This window comes from Trichosurus vulpecula, chromosome 1 (genome assembly GCF_011100635.1).
Source record: "Trichosurus vulpecula isolate mTriVul1 chromosome 1, mTriVul1.pri, whole genome shotgun sequence".
Classification (NCBI taxonomy): domain Eukaryota; kingdom Metazoa; phylum Chordata; class Mammalia; order Diprotodontia; family Phalangeridae; genus Trichosurus; species Trichosurus vulpecula.
The window spans coordinates 476,900,805-476,919,912 of NC_050573.1; the positions used below are offsets into that span (position 1 = coordinate 476,900,805).

Below are 19,108 nucleotides of genomic sequence, written 5' to 3' on the forward strand. Positions count from 1 at the left end.
CTTCAGATGAGTTTTTTGCTCAGTCCAAGGATAGATAGAAAAATCAAGCTCTTGACCATAAAGATGGTAGTGTTAAGAGAGAATAGTTTAACAGACAGAGAGAGACAGAGAAAGGTGCATAAGCATTGAATTTAAAGTCAGAAAACCAAGGGTTTGAATCCTCTCTGTCATTTACTACATGATTCATATCACCTGTTTAGGCCTCAGTTTCCTAAATTTGTAAAATTAAGAAGTTTAAGGGGATGATTTCTGAGGTCCCTCCCATCCTTAAATTCTCTGAGCCTAAAGACTTTCTACTTAGGTAACTAGAGGGAGAGGAAAGAAGAAGAGGGAGGGAGGCATAGAAGGAGAGAAAGAGAGACAAGGGTGGAGGGAGGAAAAAGGAGACAACAATTTTTCTCTCAGATTATGTATATTGAATTGCTTGCTTCCTCAATGAGCGTAGTGGGGAGGGAGGAAGGGAGACAATTTGGAACTCAAAAGTTTTAAAAATGAAGGTTAAAAAAATTGTTTTTACATAATTTTTTTAAAGAAAAATCAAACCAGAAAAAAAAGAATCCAACCTCCCCCCCCCAAAAAGGTAAAATTATGAGGAAAACACAAAGCACAAGTTTTGTTCAATGAAAATTGCAAAATACCCTGGATAATGGAATAAGCAAATAGTTTATCCTCTGCTTCAATATGAATTCTAATTGGATAAAAATTAATTACAGGCTGCCAGCTTATTGCTACAACTCAGACAGAAATGGCATAGCTTATTTTTGCGCCGTATGAGGGCTCCTTCTAAGCCTTGGTCTCAAGTTGATGAAGCCACTATAAGAGCAATTATAGCTGTTTTAAGTACAGAAGAACAATCTGCAGGATTGCAGCAACCATCAGGGATTGGCCAGCGACCAAGACCAATGTCTTCAGAGGAACTTCCTTTGGCATCTTCTTGGAGGTCAAATAATAGCAGGAAAACTTCAGCAGATACTGAATTCTCTGATGAATCTTCCAATGCAGAAAGGTAAATGTTTTAGATTTCTATGAAGACTAGCATTAGCTTCAAGAAATTATGTGAAGAAAATTTCTGTGTATAGAAAAATTCATTGTAACATTTATCCCTTTCTATCCTCTTCTCCTTCTTTACTGTTTTCTCTTATCTTCCATCTTCTACCCCTCAATTTTGCTTTTCTTTCCTCAGAATTCAAGGACAAAATTAAAACATAAGTTTAAACAAAGCACATCTACAGCAGTGATAGTGTCAGTATAAAATAATTGCTCTATTGAAATCCTGCCACCCTTCCTCATAAATTCAAAGTAATTTCCTTGTGGGTATAGGGGTTCTAGTAACCAGAGCATCAAGATAGGATCAAGAGAGGGATCAAGATGTCTTGTAGGAGATGGCACTTGAGCTGATCCTTAAAGGAAGCCGGTGATTCTGTAAGATAAAGGTGAGGACAGAGTAAATCCCAGGCAAAGGAGACAGCCTGTGGCTGTCTCTTACCTCAGACATGAGGTAATAAAGGCCTACCCTCAAGGATCTTATATTTTACTCAAGTATTCAACACACATACACAGGTAAATATTAGCAAAATTGAGGGAGGAAAGAGCACTTACTCCTAGGGAGATATGGAAGGCTTAGCATCTGAACTGAGCCCAGAAAAGAACATAAAGCACAAGTTTTCTTCAATAAAAATTGCAAAATATCCTGAATAATGTCTAGAACATAGAGGTCATAGAGAAGAATAATTGAAGTAAGACTAGAAATATGGTAGCTAGATTGTGAAGGGGTAAAAATGTCATCATAAAAAATTGATATTTTAACCTGTATGAGATGCAGGCAGAGAAAATTTTGGAGCAGGTAGGAGCTTTCCCACTTTGAATCCCCCACCTCACTGAAACTGTAGGACCAGACTGGGGAAAAAAATTATAGAGTAAATTCTATTCCTTTGGGCAGCCCTACAAAGTGATTCTTGAAAATGGTTTGAAACTTACTGAACTTGGAGTGCCTTACAATATCATTCGAGACAAAGGGGCTCAGATCTCCAAGCCTACTTCAGGGACACTTGAAACTGCCCAGACTAGCAAGGCCATGCATACGTGAAAGGCTACTAAGTATTTGAAAAAATTCACTTGGAAGGATGTTCTTTTCAGTCACTAAAATAATAGATTTGGCAAATAGGTCCAGGCTGAGTAGTGAGCTAAACACAAGTGTCTTGGCCCCCCCGGATTTTCTGAGTTCCTTCTACAGTTATTCAAAAATGCAGTACATAAGGGTTTAGATGTGAAATTTTTTGTTTTTTAACATATCAGATGAACACAACTTTGAGAATGTACAGGTCTACTTCTAGGACTCATGGCCAAATTAATGTCTGTGCCTTTCACAGTGCAATAGATGGTTCTGGGGGATGGAGCCAAGGTGATGGCTGGGAAACAGGGACTTGCTTAAGTTCTCCCCCAAATCCCTCCAAGCACCTGTAAAAAATGGCCCTGAACAAATTCTAGAGCTATAGAACCCATGAAATAACAGAAGGAAACAAATCTCCAGCCCAAGATGGCCTGGATGGTCACTGGGAAGGGTCTATCAAACTGTGCTGGGAGCAGAGCGCAGCCCAGTGTGGGCCACGCCAGGACAGACCAGACTGGGAGTTGGGTGGAGCAGGCCTTAGGGCCATGAATTGCTGAGCTGTGGCAGTTACCAGGCTTCTCAACCCACAAATGCCAAAGACAATGGAAAAGGTTAGTGGGGAAACTCCAAGATCTGGGTGAAAGAAGTGCATGGACCGGCCTCAGCCCTGGGGGTGGTGGAGGTGGCTCTGCGGCATCAGCAGGAAGCCACTGGAGCTGCTTCCAGAGTTCCAGTGTCAGCTGCTTCCGTAGTCCCTAACCCACACGGTGGGAAGAATCAAGCGGTGGATGAGAGCGGGAGTGCAGGGAGCGCTTTGCTGGCTAAGAAGCAGGGTTCTCTTGCTTTGTCCTGCTTAGATCTGGGTTGCAGTCCTGGTCGGCAGCTCTTGGGGGAAGAGGAGCGCTAGTGTGGCAGAGCTTCTGGTGACTGTGGAGTAGAAGTATCTCTGAAAACAGTAGCACAAGGCCCCTAAAGCTTGGGACAAAGTACTCTCCACTCTGAAGGTACTCATACCCTGACAAAAAACTCAAGGGTCAAGTAGTTGGCTGGGAACATGGCCAGGCAGTGAAAATGGATTCAGACTCTAGAATCTTTTCTTGGTGACAAAGAAGATCAAAACATACAGCCAGAAGAAGTCAACAAAGTCAAAGAGCCTACATCAAAAGCCTCCAAGAAAAATATGAATTGGTCTCAGGCCATGGAAGAGCTCAAAAAAGATTTGGAAAAGCAAGTTAGAGAAGTAGAGGAAAAATTGGGAAGAGAAATGAGAGGGATGCAGAAAAATCATGAAAAACATGTCAATGGCTTGCTAAAGGAGACCCCAAAAAATACTGAAAAAATATACCGAAGAAAATAACACCTTAAAAAACTAACTCAAATGGCAAAAGAGCTCCAGAAAGCCAAAGGCAGAATTAGTCAAATGGAAAAGGAGGTCCAAAAGACCACTGAAGAAAATACCACCTTAAAAATTAGATTGCAGCAAGTAAAAGCTAATGACTTTATGAGAAATCAAGAAATAAAACAGAACCAAAAGAATGAAGAAATGGGAGACAGTGTGAAATATCTCATTGGAAAAACCACTGACCTGGAGAATAGATCCAGGAGAGAGAATTTAAAAATTATTGGACTACCTGAAAACCATGGTCAAAAAAAGAGCTTAGACATCACCTTTCAAGAAATTATCAAGGAAAACTTCCCTGATACTCTAGAATCAGAGGGTAAAATAGAAATTGGAAGAATCCATTGATTGCCTCATGAAAAAGATCCCAAAAAGAAAACTCCTAGGAATATTGTAGCCAAATTCCAGAGCTCCCAGGTCAAGGGGAAAATATTGCAAGCAGCCAGAAAGAAACAATTCAAGTATTGTGGAAACAATCAGGATAACACAAGATCTAGTAGCTTCCACATTAAGGGATTGAAGGCTTGGAATATGATGTTCTGGAGGTCAAAGGAGCTAGGATTAAAACCAAGAATCACCTACCCAGCAAAACTGAGTATAATACTCCAAGGCAAAATATGGATTTTCAATAAAATAGAGGAATTTCAAGCTTTCTTGATGAAAAGACCAGAGCTGAATAGAAAATTTGACCTTCAAATACAAGAGTCAAGAGAAGCACGAAAAGGTAAACAGGAAAAAGAAATCATAAGGGACTTACTAAAGTTGAACTGTTTTGTTTACATTCCTACATGGAAAGATGACACTTGTAATTCATGAGACCTTTCTCAGTATTAGGGTAGTTGAAGGGAATATACATACACATAGACACACACACACACACACACACACACATATATGTATATAGACAGAGGGCACAAGGTGGGTTGAATATGAAGGGATGATAGCTAAAAAATAAAATTAAGGGGTGAGAGGACTATATTGGGAGAAGGAGAAAGGGAGAGATAGAATGGGATAAATTATCTCACATAAAAGTGGCAAGAAAAAGCAGTTCTGTTGGAAGGGAAGAGGGGGCAGGTGAAAAGGAATGAGTGAATCTTGCTCTCATCAGATTTGACTTAAAGAGGGAATAAAATACACCCTCAGTTGGGTATCTTACCCTACAGGAAAGTTGAGGGGAAGGGGATAAGAGAGGGGGGATGATAGAAGGGAATGCAGATTGGGAGAGGAGGTAGTCAAAAGCAAAAACTTTTGAAAAGGGACAGGGTCAGGGGAGAAAATTTCATAAAGGGGGACAGGATAGGATGGAGGAAAATATAGTTAAGTCTTTCATAACATGACTGTTATGGAAGTGTTTTGCATAATGATACATGTGTGGCCTATGTTGAATTGCTTGCCCTCTCAAGGAGGGTGGGTGTGGAGGGAAGAAGGGAGAGAATTTAGAACTCAAATGTTCTAAAAACAAATGCTCAACAACAACAACAAAAAAGTTGCTTTTACATGCAACTGGGAAATAAGATATACAGGCAATGGGATATAGAAATCTGTCTTGCCCTATAAGAAAGTAAGGAGAAAGGGAATAGGGCGGGGGGAATGGGGTGACAGAAAGGAGGGCCGACTGGGGAAAGGGGCAATCAGAATATATACCATCTTGGAGTGGGGGAGAGGTAGAAATGGGGAGAAAATTTGTAACTCAAAATCTTGTGGAAATCAATGTTGAAAACTAAAAATATCAAATAAATAATAAAAATATGGAAAAAAAATAAAACGAAAAAAGAGATAGATGGTTCTTGCTGGAAACAAACAAAAGTGAAATTGTTTTTAAGCCAGAAGATTAACTTGCTCAAAGTATGTTGAAATGCAATAAGAAATGAAAAAATTATGACATATGAATAAATTAATAATAAACATATTAAGTGCCTGCGATGTACTATTAATATACAAATTAAAATGAAGTTCAAAATTTATAGTTGTCCTAGTCAATATTGTAGTGTTGTTTCTTCCAATGCCATTTAGTAGTTTGGGAGTAGAACCAGAGAATTCAGATGTTGACAGAAATACAAGGTTAAGAATTTACTTGAATTTGGGGGAGGGGGCGGAGCCAAGATGGCGGCTGGTAAGCAGGGACTAGCGTGAGCTCCCTACTGAGTCACTCCAAAAACCTATAAAAAATGGCTCTGAACCAATTCTAGAACGGCAGAACCCACAAAACAGCAGAGGGAAGCAGGGCTCCAGCCCAGGACAGCCTGAATGGTCTCTGGGTGAGGTCTATCCCGCTGGGAGCTGGGAACGGAGTGGAGCAGAGCCCAGCCTGAGCAGCGTGGACCAACAAGACCAGCAACCGGGCAGAGCATGCCCTAGCGCCCTGAATCAGTGAGCTGCGGCAGTTACCAGACTTCTCAACCCACAAACACCAAAGACTGCTGAGAAGGTTAGTGGGAAAAGCTGCAGGAGTGGAAGGAGTTCACGGTTTGGCTTCCAGCCCCGGGGGCAGCGGAAGTGGGGTAGCTACAGCTGTTGCTGCGTCTGGCTCCAGGCCCACCTGGTGGCAGGAATTAAGTGGTGGATCAGAGCAGGAGTGCAACAGCCTGCTGAAGATCTAAGCCCAGTACGGGTTGGGGGTTCTTGGGGAAGGAGCAGTGCTGATGTGGCAGAGCAGGCATCTCCTCCACAAACGTGGAACATAGAACTCTCTAGTCTATAAGCAGTCATACTCCACTGAAAAACTCAAAGGTCAAGTTAGTTGACTGGGAATATGGCCAGGCAGCGAAAACGCACCGAGATTCAGTCTCAGACTTTGCATTCTTTCTTTGCTGACAAAGAAGACCAAAACATACAGCCTAAAGAAGTCGATAAAGTGCAAGAGCCTACACCAAAAGCCTCCAAGAAAAACATGAACTGGTCCCAGGCCATGGAAGAGCTCAAAAAGGATTTGGAAAAGCAAGTTAGAAAAGTAGAGGAAAAATTGGGAAGAGAAATGAGAAGGATGCGAGAAAACCATGAAAAACAAGTCAATGACTTGCTAAAGGAGACCCAAAAAAAATACTGAAAAATACACTGAAGAAAACAACACCTTAAAAAACAGACTAACTCAAATGGCAAAAGAGCTCCAAAAAGCCAATGAGGAGAAGAATGCCCTGAAAGGCACAATTAGCCAAATGGAAAAGGAGGTCCAAAAGACCACTGAAGAAAATGCTACTTTAAAAATTAGATTGGAGCAAGTGGAAGCTAGTGACTTTATGAGAAATCAAGATATTCTAAAACAGAACCAAAGGAATGAAAAAATGGAAGACAATGTGAAATATCTCATTGGAAAAACCCCCGACCTGGAAAATAGATCCAGGAGAGATAATTTAAAAATTATTGGACTACCTGAAATCCATGATCAAAAAAAGAGCCTAGATACCATCTTTCAGGAAATTATCAAGGAGAACTGCCCTGATATTCTAGAGCCACAGGGCAAAATAGAAATTGAAAGAATCCATCGATCGCCTCCTCAAATAGATCCCAAAAAGAAATCTCCTAGGAATATTGTTGCCAAATTCCAGAGCTCCCAGATCAAGGAGAAAATACTGCAAGCAGCCAGAAAGAAACAATTTGAGTATTGTGGAAACCCAATCAGAATAACCCAAGATCTGGCAGCCTTCTACATTAAAGATCGAAGGGCTTGGAATACGATATTCCGGAGGTCAATGGAGCTAGGATTAAAACCTAGAATCACCTACCCAGCAAAACTGAGTATCATGCTCCAAGGCAAAATATGGACTTTCAATAAAATAGAGGACTTTCAAGCTTTCTCAGTGAAAAGACCAGAACTGAATAGAAAATTTGACTTTCAAACACAAGAATCAGGAGAAGCATGAAAAGGTAATCAAGAAAAAGAACAAGAAAAAGAAATTGCAAGGGACTTACTGAAGTTGAACTGTTTTGTTTGCATTCCTACATGGAAAGATGATGTGTATGATTCATGAGACCTCAGTATTAGGGTAGCTGAAGGGAATATGCATACATATATGTTTATGTATATATATGGGTGAATGTGTATGTATGTATATATCTATGTGTGTATATATAGAGAGAGACAGAGAGAGGGAGAGAGAGAGCGGACACAGGGTGAATTGTAGATGAAGGGAAGATATCTAAAAGAAATAAAATCAAATTAAGGGATGAGAGGAACATACTGAGAGAGGGAGATAAGGAAAATAGAATGGGGTGGATTATCTTGCATAAAGATGGCAAGAGGAAGCAGTTCTGTGGGAGGAGGGGAGAGGGCGGATGAGGGGGGAATGAGTGAACATTGCTCTCATCAGATTTGGCCTAAGGAGGGAATACCATACATATCTAATTGGGAATCTTACCCCACAGGGAAGAAGATAAAAATAAATGGGGGGGATGATGGAGGGGAGGGCTGATGGGGGTGGAGGTAGTCAAAAACAAACACTTTCGAAAGGGGACAGGGACAAGGGAGAAAATTCAATAAAGGGGGATGGTTTGGGAAGGAGCAAAATATAGTTAGTCTTTCATAACATGAGTATTATGAAAGGGTTATACATAATGATACACATGTGGCCTATGTTGAATTGCTTGACTTCTTAGGGAGGGTGGGTGGGAAGGGAAGAGGGGAGAGAATTTGGAACTCAAAGTTTTAAAAACAGATGTTCAAAAACAAAAATGTTTTTGCATGCAACTGGAAAATAAGATACACAGACAATGGGGAGTAGAAATTTATCTTGCCCTACAAGAAAGGAAGGGAAAAAGGGTTGGGAGAGGAGTGGGGTGACAGAGGGGAGGGCTGACTGGGGAACAGGGCAACCAGAATATACGCCATTTTGGAGTGGGGGGGAGGATAGAAATGGGGAGAAAATTTGTAATTCAAACTCTTGTGAAAATCAATGCTGAAAACTAAATATGTTAAATAAAGAAAAAAAATAGTCTAAAAAAATAAAGTTCTTCTAGGCTTTAAAAAAAAAAACAAAAAAAAGAATTATTTGAATTTGAAATGTGATAGGACGAGGGGGCAAGGGTAGAAGACAGTTTACAGCTGAATCAGTCGACTAAAGAATTGACTGTGAAAAGAGAAAAGTGAGGGCAGAGGAGGGATGATGGAATGGCAAAACAGAGAAGGATGGAAGAATGCTGCTGGTAGCTATGAAAAGGAAGAATAGAGGAGAAGTGAAACAGTAAGAGGTGGAAAAATAAGATAATATAATTATGGAAGGTAATGCCAAAATTCCAGTTACGGGCAACGGTCTCTGAAGCTTTAGGTTGAGGGAGCAAAAGATGCAAATTTCCTAACCTTAGTACCTGTTGGTGAGAATATCTACTGCGATGATAAAAGGTAGCATTGGTATATTATTTAAATCAATAAGCATTTATTGAGTGCATACTATGTGCTAGGCACTGCACTAAGTTCTGGGGATACAAATACAAAAAAGAAAGATAGTCCCTGCCCTCTAGGAGCTTACAAGGAGCTTCCTTTCCATATATTGTAAAGTGGATAACTGAGAGTAGTATTGAAGATATCTGGATTCCTAGGAACCAGATTAAACTCAGAAGAGCCACCATCTCAGCCATCAGTACAAGGTGAGGCCTTCTGAGGGGATGAGGCTGACTTAGAAGATGGCCTGTTCATGCTATGCAAGGCCTGGTATCCACACCCTAGTGAGTGCTTTTAGGCTTTGCCTCAAGTTAAAAAACAAATGTATTGCTCTGTTTTGTTTTGACAGTACAGATATTTCCAACACACTCAAACAATTCTTTCTGCATCTCTGAAAAATTGATTGTTAAATGAAAGGAGTAATGTATCCTTTAAGTTTGAGAATATTTTATTAACATTGTAGAGGTTCCAGTCTTTTTGGTTCCTGGTGCGATGGCACTCACCCCAGAACTTAGCACAGTGCCTGGCAAATAGTAAGCACTTAATAAATGCTCTGATTAAAATGATAAATATGATTTGCTATTAACAAGGTTAAAATTATTGAGAAGTTTTGTTTCAAAGGCAATACCAGTTTATACTCAGGAATCAGTGGGCTGTGAGTGGCTTACAGAGCTCTGTTACAAATTTCTTATGGTTTGTACTACTTAGAAGTAAAACCATATTTTTCTGAAGTTTCTGTTGTTTTCAGTGGTATCTGATTTTATTTCAGTAATCCAGTATTGAGATTACAAAGGCATAAATAATCACTGAGATTATCCCATTGAGGAATTATAAGAATGTATAGCAAGGGTTTAAGACAAGATAATGAAAATTTTATGTAGCTAATAGAATTGTCAACTCAAACAGTGATCTAAAACTAAATGCTAGCTATCCTAGAATCTTGGTGGTAAAGAATGCAAGCACTTCTTTTCATATAAGAAAAAATAGCTCAAGCACCTCACAGTGTCCTAATGCTATCAGCACCATTATTTCAATTTTATTTTGCTTCAGCCTTATTCAGTTATTCATCTAAAGCTAAGGTCATCTAGACAGTTTTTAAACATGGTGAAGTTTTGCAGGTTTCACAGCTAGATTGTTTATTATACCAAAAGTAACTAGAAAAAATGAGAGTGAAAAAAGTATTAAGGAACTTTTATGCCCCTGTTCCTGGTTTTCATTGTTAATGTGTTTTATATCTCATTTTACATATTTACCTTGATGCTTCATAGTAACATTCTGGAAATAATTCTAGATCAATGAGATTTACTGAAAGAAGAACCTTTCTTTGGGTGCACTAGTTTAGCTTGTCTTGAAATCAGAGTAAATGTAACTTTTAAAAATTTTGTAAAGTTTGCAAAATGTTGAAGATAGAAAATGTTAAGATGTTGCAAAATATCTTGTTCACAGTATATGGAGAATTATGGAATGGTAGAGTTGGATGGGTCCTAAAGATTATCCCCTCATTTTATATATGAAAAAATTGAGGCCAAAGAAAGCTAATTAGTAACAGAGCTGGAACTAGAACCCAAATTTCCTGACTAGTTTAGTTTTCTATCCATTCTTTTGTGTGTTTCTGTCTGTTGTACATAGCCCTTAGGTCTTCCAAATTTTTTTTTTAGAAAAGGCTAGCAGCGTGATGTTATGTATGCTATGCATGTCTGAACCACCTAAGTTTAAAAGATACTTCAGTATAAAACAGGTATATAAAAATTCATGAGAAGCCTCATGGAGTGGTCAAAATACTTGGGTTCGAGTGCTGCACTTGACACATACTGGCCACGTCAGCCTGGCAAGTCACAACCTCTCAATGGTCCCAGGCAACTAAGACAATAAATTAATTGTAGACCAATTGTATTCCACATAGATAAAGGGAGTTTCTTCACTGAGAGGCAATGAAATCACAGATCTGTTAAAAATAGTAATTTTAAAATTTATAAATGATCGATATCACTATTGATTCCTAAAAAGCAGTATATAGGGTTTGATGACAAAAAATTTTTAGCTCTTGGGAAGTTTTTACACGAAAGTAAAATGAAAGTAAATATATAATCCAGATTTATATTTTTGACCTCTAAATATTGATATAGGAAATGCAATTTCTCCATAAATTACTATTCCATAAAATGCGATCTTAATTACATTTAATCTTAATGTAATCTTAAAACCCTTACAACACATTTTTAAAAGCTGTTATTGAAATTAAATTAACTTTGTTCTTATAAAATTACTTACCAAATTGTCTTTACTATCCTTCCTATTCTCCCAAGAGTCTTGATGAAGTCTCCATCTCCAGCATTCCACGCACCCCAGAAATACAAAGATAGAGGTATTTTACATCCCAAACGAAGCTCTGATGATCGCTCTGACCAATCTTCTGTGAAATCTACAGATAGTAATAGTTATCCTAGTCCTTGTGCTAGTCCTTCTCCTCCATCCTCAGGAAAGGTAGAGTATCTATTTCTGTAAACTTAAAAATAGCTGAATATGACCAGATTTTTAGCTGTTATTTTAATGTTGTATTTATTTACAACCCTGCAAGGTAATTATGAGCGTGCAGTTAGACAATATCATATGTACTTTCTATTTTATCCATTCAAAAGCAAATTACCTTTGGGTCAGAAAATTAGTGTCTTAGTTCTTGTGACATGGCTTATAATTACTTCAAACACCAGTTTGAAAACTGTATTTAATCTTCGAGTTTAATCATTTATTATTCTTAAAAACTTGACTAAAGGAAGTTCAGCAAACATAATTAAGAACATTTATTAAGAGCTTGCCATGTGCAAGATAGGGGGATAGGTTTGAATGTAGGGATAGGTTTGAAAGTGGAATTTTTTAAGGAGTTAGTTATATGAGTGATTTCTAGTATTTACATGGTGGCCTCATATCTTTGATAATTTCTTGAGAGACGTGTGTGTGTGTATACACACATACATGTATTGCATTGTAAATATTGAATTAAAGACTATTTACCGAAATTTTGTCATTTCATATAAATTTACATTTCTAAGAATTAAATAATGAAAAAAGAATTTGTATTTTTAGTATTAAGAAATTGTATTTTAATTTTGATGAATGGCAAATAGATCCTTTAATCTTAATAGATTCCTTTTTTTCCATAATATGTCTTTTGAAGGCACTAAAATATGCACTCTAGTTCTAACTACGTTTTGTGGATAATTTTCATCACATTAAAATTATTTGACTTTTAAATACTTGTTAGGGTAGTTTTTCCAAATGAATTTGGCTTCGTAATACTTTGAGGTTTTATTCTTTACAGGGGTCCATAAATGGGATTAGGGAGATTTGAGGTAATGGAATTTATGCAGAATAACCTGTTTTATAACTGAAAAATTATATTGAGTATTCATTATTTTGGATAAATACATAATTTTGTATTTAACATTTTTGAGGGAAATACACTAATATCAACATACTCTCATGGAAAACGAGAATTCTACAGAACACATTTTGAAAAGTGTTCTGTTAGATTACTTTGATTTGTCTTTTTGTAGTACTTATATATGAGTGTCTTTGGATTTTATGTTACGTTTCAAGAACTTAGGTGCTCTTTTGCAGGGCTCAAAATCCCCTTCACCAAGACCAAATATGCCAGTTCGATACTTCATAATGAAGAGTAGCAATCTGAGAAATCTTGAGATTTCTCAACAGAAGGGAATATGGTCTACGACCCCTAGCAATGAACGGAAGTTAAATAGAGCCTTTTGGGAGAGCAGCATGGTTTATTTGGTGTTTTCTGTTCAAGGATCTGGACATTTCCAGGTAAGTCAACCTGATACAATGAAATGGTTTTGGATTTTGGTCTTTTTTTTTTCTTATGACTATAGAAGTTAAAAGATTTGCATACCTAAGTATCTGAGGCAGGATTTGAACTCAAATCTTCCTCATTCCAAGTCCAACACTATCCATTGTGCTACCTAGCTGCCCCACTAATGGGGAGGGAATTTGGGATGAAGTATGGAAAGTGGTCAAGATTCCAGTGAAATTCTCAAATGTGATAGTTATCTTTTTAAATTTCCTGTCCCTCTGGTATATATTAAACTGTACAACCACAGGACTTAACTGCTGTTTAAACTAAAGAGCAGTGTGATGTTGTGAGCCTAACTTCTTGAAAATCCCAAGATATTTTGAAGACCAAACAGTACCTTAGTTTGTAGTCCTAGTTCTCCATGAGTAGCAGAAAGGACCCATAATTAGCGATGTAAGTTCAAATTTATCATACTACCTGAAAAGAACATATAGCTCTTTGCTTTATCCCAACTTTGCTTCTTTCACGATCATCCTCTGTGAGGAGTGGACTACATTTTTACTTTGTAATCACTTTGGCTTTTTTGGATTTTTTTTTCCCCTTGGGCCTCTGGAGTTCCCTTTGCCACCTAGACTTTGGGACTTCAAACCATACTATATTTACCTTATGAACATCTCCTCTTATTTTGGAAAGAGGTTAGGAGGTCAAGGAGAATGGCTATATGTTTCTGGGAGCCTGGAGTTGTGGCTGTCTGAGGTGTGTGAATGTGTGAGTAATATTCAGTTTGCATTGACTAGTGGATTGTTAAAGCTGGTTCCATTCTTCAGTAAAACTAGACCTCCTCAATTCTAAGCTAGTACCTGGGCCTAGCAGCAGTTTTGCCTTGATGGCGATCGCATGAACAAACTCATCATCAGCTCTTGAAAAGTTTATGTCCTTCATTAGATCACCCATTAAGTTCCTGTTTACTGTGATACAAAAAATTACTTCATGTATAGATAGAGGTGGAATCTGTAGTTTCGTTGGTATTATAGAACTGCTTGGTAAGGAAACTCCTTTACCATTGTACATAAGCATATTTTCTGCAACATAAATCTTATGGAGTGTATCGGCAAGGCAATAAACACAACATTGACAATAATTGTGAATATACCTATATAGTTCTGTATTGCAAAATATAAGACTCTCCATCTAGAAGGCAGAAGTAGTAAAACATTTATTCAGTCACCAAAGAACCAAGTCCCAGAACCAATAAGTCCAACCCATCCAAGCAGCAACCAACTCCCAAAACTAGTAAGCCCACTTTATCACAACAGCAAAGAACTTAAAACACAATATCACAGCATGGAGCCTTGCCATCCCATAACCTTCCCCCTTGCTGGGGCCTCCCCACAAACACACAGCACAGCTAGCACCCCTCCTGGCTCTCCTTCAGCTCTAACTGCTCTGAGCATTTCCTGCTCTACCCATTCCTGTTCTTCTCCTTCAGCAATCTCCTCCCTCCACATGTGACTTAGGCTTCCTGTGACATAAGCAGGTCACATGGGCCTATTAGTGGATGGGAAAGATCTTCAAATTTACATTACCATTACATCAAGTTGTCTAGAGTACTCAGAGATTGGCTTCTCTGGGGTCTTAGAGACAATATGTATGAAGAGGTAGAACTGAATCTAGATCTTCCTTATTCCCTGAGCCTTGTTCTCTATCGTTGTCACCATGCTGCCTCTTCTAGAAAATAAACAGAAGTAATTTTCTCCAAGGGAAGAGGATATTCATTCCTTAAAACGTTGAAATTTACAAAATAATGAGATTTTATTTATGTGGATTTTTAGAAATAAAGGGTAAGAGGTTTAGCAGTAAAGATGAATATAGAATGAATATAGACAAAATTGCATTATTTGAATATTTGTTAATTTTGCTGTTATATATATGTTTGTTGTCACCCACAAATATATATATATATATATATATATATGTATATGTGTATATACACACACACACACACACAGATATATACAGATACACACCTACATAGATAATAAAGGTTTTTAAAAAGCTTAGCACCAGTGCCTGGCATATAGTAAGTACTTAATAAATGTTTATTGCCCTATAAGGGGCACTGCCATATGGAGGATAGTGGCCTGTCTGTTCCAGAGACAAGAAGACCTGAATTTAACTCACTTCTGATATTCATACTAATTATGTGACCCTGGACAAGAGCCGTAATCTCTCAGTGACCTACACAACTGATTAAGGCTATAAGTTGCAGAATAGGTGTTGATCTAATTTGACAAAACCCATCTTTTTTAAAAAAAGATATTTAGAGTTATTAAGAGAAGATTGATAATGCTTGGTATCTCTGTTTGCAAAAAAAAAATGGAGATGTGTTAACAAATTAATATCTTAATAAATTTTTGTAGATTTTTCTTGTAGTTTGTGTTACATGCTAAAATTACATTTTAAAATATTAAATTCAAACAGATATTTGGAAACTCTTGAGTATTTTTTTCTCTAAATTTCACTACAGGGATTTTCTAGGATGTCTTCAGAGATAGGACGGGAAAAGAGTCAGGATTGGGGCTCAGCAGGTCTAGGAGGAGTGTTCAAGGTGGAATGGATACGGAAAGAAAGTCTTCCTTTTCAGTTTGCACACCACTTACTTAATCCTTGGAATGACAATAAGAAAGTACAGATAAGCAGAGATGGACAGGTATGTTAAATATGTTGCTTTTTGATATTATAGAAAAACACTTTTTTCCCCTTCTATTGTCCAATATTTTGTCCAAGATTAATGATTAGAATATAAATCATGTTGACCATTTACATGTAGGAAATAGTGGACTGGGGCCTGAGAACTTTTGAGATGATTATAATAAGTATCATTCACATTTTGCACGTGGGAAAACTGAGAATTAGGTTAAATACCATTGACTTACATTAATTTCACAAACTTCATTACTACTAATCAGAAGTTTTTCAGATTTAATTTTCTTGTTTTGTTAAATTATAAAATCTTTCAATAGTCACTATATTTTTTTGCCTTCCTGATTATTTTGAATATGTATTGTCAAGGAGATACTCTAGAGACTAAGCATGAGCCTTTGACCAAATTCTTAAAGATGGAAGTAGCCATTTATCTTTTGCATAATTTAATCATTAGTATAAAATAACTTAGTGTTTTATGTTTTTGACTTTTTCTTTTTGTTGAAATTCCAGAAAATATTTTTCCTCAGAATATGTGATAGTATTTTTTTCTAAGGAATCAAAAAGAAAGAAGATTTGAAAGTTTATATATTTGTCTAATAATAACTTTCAAATCAATAGAATGGTTTCCTCTGGAAATGTGTGTCTTCTAGATTTGTTTGCTTTTTAGAAAAAGGACTAATGGTACAATCTTTTGCATATGATGTTCTCTATTTATGATTAGATTTTAAAGGTTTAAAACTGTCTTATGACTTAAATACTAAAGAGAGGAAAAAAGTTTCTCTTTATGTAAAATCTGGAGCTGAAAGAAATATCGGAGACCATCTATGGACTAAGTAAACTCCTGGCAGCTCATAATATGAAATCTTGCTTTTCACCAATATGGAGATATTCAGATCTTTACTCAGTAATGTTATTTTTAAAATATTTTAGATATTATCTTGTATTTATTTATGTTTGGTTAAATCTCTCCCTCCCGTTGGGGATAATAAACTCCCTAAGACTAGGAGACTGTCATTTAAACATTTGTGTCCTTCCAGCACCTAGTACAATGTTCTTTATATAGTAGACATTTAAGTATTTGAAATTGGAAGTTTCTTAATTTTCGCAAGTCCTTCACTTACTTTTACATCTAGCACATAAGAGAAATGTTACTTTCTTTTATATTTACTTTTTCTTATTTTTTCACATAGGAATTGGAGCCCCAGGTTGGAGAGCAACTTTTACAGTTATGGGAACGTATTTCTTTAGGAGAAAAAAATGCAACTGATTGACATTTAGCATACAAGGTAGCATACCTTGAGGTGTTGTTGAAGTTTTCTAAATACTGACTATTTTATGTTGATAAAGGACTTAAGCTAAGTATTTTAAGCCACTTTAAAAAGATCTTTAGATGCAATATCACGTCTGTTTATGACCATTGGATGCGCTGACTTGCAAAAACTGAACGTGGGAGTAATGACTTATGTCTGGGCCCTTGCTCTAGAATCACCATCTTACAAAAGAAGAAAGGATAATTTTAATGTTTGAAGATCATAGTGAGTGATAATACAGTATATGTTGGCAGTGTTTTTAATTAAATAAAACTGAAATAAATTTGTTTCTTCATTTGACATTGAATGGTACTTCTTTTTATATGTTTTCAAATTTTAAAAAATTGAAGTTATTTAAAGCATTGTTTTAAGTCTGTTATTGATAACTTTTAAATGTAACATTATTCTCTTTCTCAAAAGTCCTAAATTGGTTCTATAAATCTGGGTAAAGCTTTCAGGATTTATATCATTCTGTTGAGAACATAAATTTTCAAAATGTCACTGTAACAAAACTCATATTAGGACAGGCTAGTTATCTGACCATAGTTAATATAAGACATAAAGGAAAAAAATGTTCTTCTTAATGATTATATAACTTACCAGTTAGATTAAAATTTGAGTAAAGGGGGGTTTTCTTGATTATAGACTAGACTAGGTTTTATGGCTAGTCCCATTTAACTTAGTGTTGTTTTCATTTATTTTGCTGACTTAGTGATTCTCGTCACACATGGACATATAGTACTTAGGACATCTTTGTTTTGGCTAGAATGATTTGAATAGAATAGTCATTCTTATTAAGGCTAAAGCAAAGGGCATAGCAAAAAATTACATAACAGTGAGCAATATGAAGGCAGAGAGATGCTAAGTGTCTCTCATGTTAAAATATCCATAGCAGAATTTTGAAGTTTTTTCCCTTTTTTTTTTTCATTTTTCTCATCAGTAAATCAGGGGGAAATAGTTTATCTTATGATCATTATCATATATTATCATTGCCCCAGTTTTTGGCACTTTGAAATTTAAGCCTTTGTTAGTGTTAGCACAGGATTAATCTCTGCCATTACTAAGAATTCTTGACATTTGTTGTTTTTGATTGAAGCACTTAAATTTTTTCTCTGTGGCACCACTGTTATATTTGCTGTTACAGATTGCATATTTAAAACTGTGTTTCCTTAGAGACCTTATGAAGGTTATGGTTGATGATTAAGAAGTTCAGAGAAAATAGAGATTATAGTTACTGTACATGAAGTAGGTTTGAGTAACAACTCCTAGAGAAGGGATTCCTCATATTCATTTAAGAAAATATTAGAAAAATCCCTTTTTTAAAAAAGCCCCTAACTTCTAAGAAATGACATGGGTCAACGAAAGACCTTGAGAATTCTTTCATTTATTTCTGGAAGAACATTGTGTTGATGTGTGAACATTTGCATATGTAAAAAATGTGAGTTCAGTCATTGATATTTCCATTTTTACCTAGAAGTCATACTTTTTAGTGTGTACTTCCAGACATTCCATTTGAATTATATTCCACAGTACTCACAGTTTTATTATGTTGTGATCGCAACTTGCTATAGCTTAGTGATAATGTAAATATTTTATTTAGATTCCTGTTTAGCATTTTACAGTGTTTTCAATTTGGAAGAAAGGTTTGTTTTTCCCTTCTTGAATAAAACTCATTTCAATTTTGTTCTGTACTTCAGATTTTAGTCTTATAGAAATTATGAGTTATTGGTATATTTATTGAATGAAAGTGATGGTAGTAGGAGAAATAAACTTTAAACATATTTTAAAATAGTGACATAATAATTTTCCTATACATGAAATGCTTCATAAATATATATTAAGATACTTTGAGAATTATATTCCTCAAATATTGTCAAGTTTTCAACACTTGAAATAAGTTAGATATGATATATAGCTTAAACTTTTAAAGAAGTTCTTTGTGAAAACAATATTAAAAGGAAAGGAATGGTAAGTAAATGTTAATGACACATTTACTACAGTGAAATTAAGTACAATACAGAAATTAAGTTCAAACTGATGCATGGGGTCAGTATTAGGAAGTTGCTTCTATATGGTGTAGAGCACCTCAAGTTTTAGTAATTGTTAAGACTTTCAGTTGTTTATATCAAATTTTTCTCTGAGCATACAGTAGGAAATAACTGAGAGCATTTTTAGCTTCATATCTTACATAGGTTTCTCAGCACATACAACTTTATTCCTGTCCACATGAACAGTCTTACCTTCTTATAGTAGGTGGTATATTCGTTATTTTAAGCTACTAGATTATTATTTAATGGTTTGCAACTCATTTACACTTAGTGGAATTCTAGGGACTGTAAAGAACTGTTGAATTCCAAAAAGGTCCAATGTAGTTACTCTTTACTAGTATCATAGTGATTGA

The 19,108-nt window shown here is 36.3% G+C and overlaps 1 protein-coding gene across 1 annotated transcript in view; it reads left to right on the top strand.

Annotated features, from left to right (window-relative positions):
• Nucleotides 1-17,007, top strand: part of YTHDC2 (YTH domain containing 2) — an 89,061-nt gene extending 72,054 nt beyond the window's left edge. The window contains exons 25-29 of the mRNA XM_036734275.1: nucleotides 714-1,006; nucleotides 11,190-11,367; nucleotides 12,502-12,705; nucleotides 15,219-15,401; nucleotides 16,588-17,007. Coding sequence (XP_036590170.1) covers nucleotides 714-1,006; nucleotides 11,190-11,367; nucleotides 12,502-12,705; nucleotides 15,219-15,401; nucleotides 16,588-16,668 — 939 coding nt within the window. The 3' untranslated portion in view covers nucleotides 16,669-17,007. The remainder of the gene's footprint in view (nucleotides 1-713; nucleotides 1,007-11,189; nucleotides 11,368-12,501; nucleotides 12,706-15,218; nucleotides 15,402-16,587) is intronic.
• The last annotated feature ends 2,101 nt before the right edge of the window (nucleotides 17,008-19,108 follow it).